The sequence below is a fragment of the Atta cephalotes genome, assembly GCF_000143395.1.
Source record: "Atta cephalotes unplaced genomic scaffold scaffold00001, whole genome shotgun sequence".
Lineage (NCBI taxonomy): Eukaryota > Metazoa > Arthropoda > Insecta > Hymenoptera > Formicidae > Atta > Atta cephalotes.
In genome coordinates, this window is record NW_012130065.1 from 5576426 (window position 1) to 5584560 (window position 8135).

Consider the following 8135-nt stretch of genomic DNA (forward strand, 5'->3'; position numbering starts at 1 on the left):
TATATATATATATATATANNNATNNNANATATATATATTATATANATATATATAATATATATATATTATATAATAAGTAAGGAGATTACTACATATATATATATATATATATATATATATATATATATATACGCGTTTTGTAAATGTGCAATTACTTTCTTAAGCCATACATATGTATAAGTTAGTTGTTCACAGCTAAAAAATTAAAAACTGAAAGGTATCAAAAAATTATTTATCTACTCTTATCTCTTCTGTTACTCATATATTTAAAAAACTTTTTTGAATAATGTCAACTTGTTAAGATGTGTAAAATTATCGAGCTAAACCTCGAGTCAAATAAATAAATATCAATAATAATAATAATAATAATAATAATAATATTTTTAACAATTATTAACAAAAAGTCATGGAGGTAATTATTTCATAACTCAATATCAATCAAAGAACAAATAAAAACCTTTTGCAAGAGATGATGTTAATTATAATTATAAAAATGTAATTACAATACATTTCTTAATTCAAACTAAATTAAAAGTATCAATAGCAAAATATAAAGTACTTTTAAATAATTTTAATGACATTAACAACTCTGAAGCACTAAATTCTGAATCGTATATGTTTTTGATGAAAAAATATTGGAATAAAAGGAATTATAGCACGATCAATGCAACATGATGTACTGGAAAAATGAACTCCCTCCATCCACACATTCGATCTTTACCCCACTATACTTCCATATGAATAATTTCTTTCAAAAATAACCGTGTTTTGAAAAATAACAAGGTACTTTAGTAAATGTTAAATTGTGCAGTTTCAATAAAATATGAATGTGAAAGCGAACATTTCCGATGATCGATTTATATTATGGACATATTAGGACCGATATTATTGAATATCGTGAAACGTGTAGTCTACATGACTGAGATAATGTCATGGAATGATGATGTGGCCTACGCTATGACTCCTTTCAAAGTCTTAACTCTGCCATTAGGTGTCTGGCCATTGCAAAAATATAATACATTTTCTTTAGTTCGTTCTATCGTGTGCGGCTTCAGTATGGTACGTTTTCAATTTTCATATTACGTATTTCAATGCAATTTCTGTATCATTTACAAGAATATTCAATATATCAAGTTCGACAGATCAAGTAAAGCGTTCGGTGCAGCATAAATATAGTGGAAACGAAACTGTAATAGAGCTTTACATAAATAGTACTTTCTATCTGTGTAGACCCTGATGATGATCATATTGTTTCTCGAAATCATTTTCGGTAGCAGCGATGCATATATAAAACTTGATGCTCTAATGCTTATGTCCTGCAACGTTCTCTGTGTACTAAAGCTATTGTCGTTCCGCTTATACGCTGACAATCTGATTCGCAATTACTCTTCTGCTGTGAACGATTATTCTACAATTGACAGCGAGGAGAAGCGCACAATCATGCGACAGCACGCATTTATGGGAAGAATGATTTGTTATAGTACCATATTTTTTACTTACTTAGCTTCATCAATTTTTACGCTGGCTCCTATGATAACAGACGATGAGAATGTCCACGTTAATATATCCATTAAAAATCAAGCGGCAAAATTACCAGTGCCCATAACATTTTTAGGAAATTTGCAAATACCTACGGGCTTATATTTTGTAATCTCTACAGTGCAATATTTTATACTGCTGCTTACTGGTACCAGCAATTGTGGTAATAAGCTAATTGTTAATATCAAAGAGATTTGTATACAAATACAAATTTATTTTATATAGAATACGAATTTATTTTAGTTTTCATAAAATTTATTAATAAAATTCCTAATTACACTTTCATTTCAATAATTTTATTTATTATTCACATTTAAACTAAACTTGATATCTAATTAAAACTTCATTTTTATTTATATTACATATACACACATATGCATTAAATTTCCATATACTTTTTAATAAACATTATATTTTTAATAGATATCGTATTTGTATTTCCTATAATTGCTACACGTAATATTATTTATATTTTTTTAAATCACTTTTTCAGAAGAACTACTAACTTTTTCTTAACTAATAATTTTTTTATTATAATTAAAAATTTTCAATATAAAATATTTTAATGCAACATTGAGATATATTTATAAAGGTAATGATTCACTTTTTCTCGCAATCACTCTCCACGTTTGCGGTCAACTGGAACTTCTAAAAATCGAGTTTACTAACTATGGTGTGAAAAGCAGAAACATAAATGAATATTTTTCAATATTGACACTAAAACATCGTTATTTAATAAGCCTTGCGGAACTCTTGTCTGATGTAATAAGTTTCGTTTTGCTGGTACAAGTATTATTCAGTTGTATTATTATTAGTTTGATTGGTAAATATCTCAGAATTCAATATTTCAGGATACGTATTATGGAATTATTCCGAATAGATTCCAATGTGGAGTTATTGCTAGATTTCTATTGTATTTTGTAAGAAAAATCGGAATTATTTTGATCGAAATCTATTTCATAATATGTGTCCTGTTATAATTGTTACAATATATAAAACAAGTATTACACCGCTAGAATATTGTAAATCAGCAGAATAAAAGTTAAAACCTTATATACTCCCAGATAGCAGAGAAAAAAGAATACTTTTTTCATTCTTGGTTTACAAAATGAATTATTTTTCTATTCCATTTCTATTCTAAAAGTATTTCTAAGGATCTCAAAAAAATTCACTTTTATGTCAATAATTGCAAATCTTTTTCGGATTTAAAAAGCATCTTTTTTTAATCTAAATAAATTCGCAATGAAATCGAAATAACTTTTAAATAGTATTCTAACGAAGTTCTAAAGCTATTCATTTTATGTTCTTTCTGGGATCAGAAAGTTAAATAAGTTGAGATTATTAGAATGCTTCGAAATATAAAATAAAAATTAATTAAAATATATTTTAAAACAAAAATGTTTTAATAAAAAAAATATTTTAAAATATAAATTGTTAAAAGTATAAGTTGTTAAAAGTATATGTATTATATGTTGTTATATCTTTGTATTGTCATATTCTTTGTATTGTTATATTTTGCCGCAGCACATATTTTTTTTTATATATTCGTATTTCTTAATTCTGTATAAGAATAAGTTATACTTCATTCTTTATTCAAATTAAATTTTACTTTTATATTTAAGTATGTATTATGCAAATGTATGCATATATTATATTTAATATACATTTTATATATATATATATATATATACAATATTTTTTATATAAATGTATACAAAACGCTATTGCAAAAACTAATTTCTATTATGTTCCCGACAATCACTCAAGCACGATACAAATTTAATGGCGACAGATGAAGACTTGTAGCGGGAATAATTTTGTATAAGTATATTATGATCAAGAGAGACAAATATGAATTTTTTTCGAACCCATTCCAAACAGAAAAAGATTTCTTTAAATTAACATCAATTTAACTCTGTAAGAAGTTTTATGGAATTCTTTGTTAATTGTCAGAAAGGAATTCTTTTTAAGTTAGTTTATTTCGAACAAATTACGCTAATTCAAAAAGAAATCAAGAAAATGAATTCTTTTCAAGTTCAAATGTGATCAGTTATGCTATCTGGGCTGTCAGCCAAAAGGAAAAACATTTCCTAATCCAATTTCTTAGTATTTCAATAACATAACAAAATTATTGAATAAACTAGCAAAATTCTTGTGGTAGTAATGCCTAATAATAGAGAATATTGATTTGAATGTTGTGTAATTATGTTTTTCAGGTTTTCAATTTATCTTGGCATTGAAATCGCATGATGTAGTAATGATAACTAAAACTATTTCAGTGCTGAGTGGTCTACTGTTACAGTTATTCTTTTACAGTTTTGTGGGCGATTATATGAAGTGTCAAATGGAACAAATCGCTCACTCAATTTACAGTTCCAACTGGTATTACTTGCCAACTAAATTGATGAGGAACGTTTTGTTAGTAATCATGCGATCGCAACAACCTGTTCAATTGCTAGCTGGTAGATTTTTTGTTCTAAATATTAAAACTTACATGACACTATTGAAAAGCTCACTTTCATATTTATCCATCCTACGAGTGATGGTGGAAACGTAAGGTGCAAGTAACTTCAGAGACAAAAGTTTGAAGAAATAATACCGTATAGACGTAAATATCATCTGTAAAATTATTTCAATACTAGGATATATCTAGAACTAAATAATTAAATTAAAATAAATAAAGTATATATAAAATTATTTTATTAGTAAATATTTTATTAGTAAATATCGTCACATGTTGTACATCACTCACGTCACTTTAAGACGAATTTCTTACGACATGTGCCTTGCGATTGTGAAAATACAATCATTGCATGCAATTTAATAACTATTGAATAAGCAAAATATTTATAATATACTAGCAGTTTGGTAATAAATTCGAGTATAGAATACAGATTGTCATCATCAACGTTTGTATTAAATTCGTATTCTGCCATTGTATTTTACCAATATAATCCGTCAGCAGATTGCAAAAATGAAAAATTAATTAAATTTAATAACTATATTTAATAATATAAATATAATTATATAAATATCACTTAAATAGTTACCAAATATAAATAATGCTAGTTTTCTGCAATCAATCTGTCATCAGATTCTATTATTCTAGGAAAAATCGAAATATATGTTGAATGTAAAAAGGAAATGTCAGAGCGTAAATTTCCAGAAAGCATAAATTAAAAAGCGAACAAAAAAAAACATTTATATCTTAATTTATTGTGTTTTCAACTGTTTCCCTTTATAATCTTTTGTCACCTTTTTAAATTCGATTGTTGCTCTAATTTTTATTTTCATTATAATAATAGTAATAACATATTCAGTTATTTTTTTGTTAGTATTCTCTGTCAAGAAAATTTGTAGTAGACATTTTACAAAATTGACTTTCAATAAATTTGACTATATGAGTAAATATCAAGCAGATATTATAAAAAGTTGCACTAAATTCTACATTAATTCTATATGTTTTTAATAAAAATATGGTATCGGAATAAAAGATATACTAATATGATCAATGACAGATGAAGTATTGGAAAAAAAATGAAATACCGCCTCCTTCAATTCGATCTTTGCTCAATCTATTTCGATATAAAAAAATTGTTTTGTTCAATTTCTAAAATAACTGTGTTTTAAAAAAATAACAGAGTACTTTAGTAAAATGTTAAATTGCGCAACTTCAATAAAGTATGAATGTAAAAGAGCGAACGACGCGCTGATGATCGACTCATATTATGGACAAAAACCGATATTATTGAGAATCGTACAACGTGCTATATATGACTGCGATAATGTCATGGAATAACGATGTAGCCTACGCTATGACTCCCTTCAAACTCTTAACTCTGCCATTAGGCGTCTGGCCTTTGCAAAAATATAATACATTTTCTTTAGTTCGTTCTATCGTGTGCGGCTTCAGTTTGGTACGTTTTCAATTTTCATATTAGGTATTTCAATAAAAATTTCTATGCCATTTGCAAGTATATTCAATATATGAAGTTCAATCAAGTAAAGCATTCGGTACAGCGTGAATGTAGTGGAAACGAAAAACTGTAATAAAGCTTTATATAATAAACAGTATTTCCTATCTGTGTAGACCGTGATGATGATCATGTTGTTCCTCGAAATCATTTTCGGTAGCAGCGATGTATATATAAAATTTGATGCTCTAATGCTAATGTTCTGCAACGTTCTCTGTGTACTAAAGCTGTTGTCGTTCCGCTTATACGCTGACAATCTGATTCGCAATTACTCTTCTGCTGTGAATGATTATTCTACAATTGACACCGAGGAGAAGCGCACAATCATGCGGCAGCATGCATTTATGGGAAGAATGATTTGCTACAGTATCGTATTTTTTGCTTATTTAGCTTCATCAATTTTTACGCTGGCACCTATGATGACAGGCGATGAGGATATCCACATTAATGTATCCATTAAAAATGAAGCAGCAAAATTACCAGTGCCCATAACATTTTTAGGAGATTTGCAAATATCTACGGATTTATATTTCATAATCTCTACGGTACAATATTTTATATTGCTACTTACTGGTACCAGCAATTGTGGTAATAAGCCAACTGTTAATATCAAAGAGATTTATATACGAATATGAATTTATTTTGTATAAAATACGAATTTATTTTGAACATTTTACTTTTCATAAAATTTATTAATAAAATTTCTAATGTTTACACTTTCATTTCAATGATTTTTATTTAGAATACATTTAAACTAAACTTGATATCTAATTAAAACTTCATTTTTATTTATATTACATATACACACGTATGCATTGTACTTTCAAATACTTTTTAATCGACATTATACTTTTAATAAATATCATAGTTGTATTCCTATAATTGCTATACGTAATATCATTTATATTTTTTTAAATCACTTTTTCAAAAGATCTTAACTAATTTTTTTATTATAATTAAAAATTTTCAATGTAAAATATTTTAATGTCACATTGAAATATATTTATAAAGGTAATGATTCACTTTTTCTCGCAATCACTCTCCACGTTTGCGGTCAACTGGAACTTCTAAAAATCGAGTTTAGTAACTATGGCGTGAAAAGCAAAAACATAAATGAATGTTCAATATTGATACTAAGACATCGTTATTTAATAGAGCTTGCGGAACTTTTGTCCGATGTAATAAGTATAGTCTTGCTCGTACAAGTACTGTTCAGTTGTCTTATTATTAGTTTGATTGGTAAATATCTCAGAATTAAATATTTTTCATACGTATGAAATTATTTCGAATAGATTCCGATAGAGTTATTGCTAGATTTCTATTGTATTTTAGAAGGAATTCGGAATTATTTTGATCGAAATCTATTTCATGTGTATTAATATGTGCTCTAATTGTTATATAAAACAAGCATTATACCGCTAGAATATTGTAAATCAAAAGAACAAAGTGTTAAAATTTTATACATTTCCAGGTAGCAAAGAATCCAAATGAATTCTTTTTTTATTTCCGATTTACAAAATGAATTCTTTTTCTATTTCATTTTTATTCTAAAAATATTTCTAAGTGTCTCAAAAAAATTCACTTTTATGTCACTAATTGTGAATCTTTTTTTCGGATTTAAAAGATACCCTTTTTTTAATCTAAATGAATTCGCAATGAAATCGAAATAATTTTTAGATAGTATTCTAACTGAGTTCTAAAGCTATTCATTTTATGCTCTTTCTGGAATCGGAAAATTAAATAGATTGAGATTATTGGAATGCTTCAAAATACAAAATAAAAATTAAAATATATTTTGCGACAAAAATATTTTAATCCTAGTATGATATTGTTATTTATGGTTACCTTCCTTATAACACTAAGGTTTGTGAAACTCTGCAACTTTGTCGCGCTATATCTCTGGACTGAATACGTATTTTTTAGCTTAAAACGTGTAAAATTTATACTATTATATTATGACTCGAAGTCAGATAAAGACAGATAAATATGAATTAAATAAATAATATTTTATTTTCTATTAATTACAATACTTCAAAAAAATTTTATTGGAAAAATTCGCAAAAAACTATTTTCGATAAAAAATTCTTAAATTTTTTAATCTAATGTTCAAGCAAAAACTCATAGGATTTTTTTTTAGTTGACTTTTAGATTAACAAAAAAAAATAATACGATATGAATCACTCAAAAAAGTATAATTATTTGAATCATCGAAAATCGATATTTTTGAAGAATCTACATATTTTAAATTTACAATTAATAAAATCTTATTATTTAAATTATATAAAAGAGTAATAATATAAGTAGATAAAGAGTAATAATATAAGTAGATAAAGGATTGTACATGTATAAAAATATTATTATAGTATGTATAATTTAGTTTATTAGGATTTAGTTTAGAAAATAATGCAACACTTGCTCTAAAGCAATAAATCTATCCCGGCCGAACGTCTAGAAAAACTAACAGAAAGAATAGTAGAAATTATTTCTACTATTTATTATATTGAAATGTAACTCTTTTTAATTCTACATTTTCGTGTACTTACTTTTATACTATTCGAAACTCAGTAAACGTATATTGAATAAAAAATAAAGGGGTACCCAGATTGCTGAAAACAAGCTAAT

At 26.1% G+C, this 8135-nt stretch overlaps 1 protein-coding gene across 1 annotated transcript in view; it reads left to right on the forward strand.

Annotated features, from left to right (window-relative positions):
- The first annotated feature begins 915 nt into the window (after positions 1 to 915).
- Positions 916 to 8135, forward strand: part of LOC105618203 — a 12334-nt gene continuing 5114 nt past the window's right edge. Inside the window, exons 1-6 of the mRNA XM_012199748.1 lie at positions 916 to 1059; positions 1231 to 1702; positions 3756 to 4001; positions 5347 to 5456; positions 5630 to 6101; positions 6525 to 6752. Of these exons, the coding sequence (XP_012055138.1) occupies positions 916 to 1059; positions 1231 to 1702; positions 3756 to 4001; positions 5347 to 5456; positions 5630 to 6101; positions 6525 to 6752 (1672 nt within the window). The remainder of the gene's footprint in view (positions 1060 to 1230; positions 1703 to 3755; positions 4002 to 5346; positions 5457 to 5629; positions 6102 to 6524; positions 6753 to 8135) is intronic.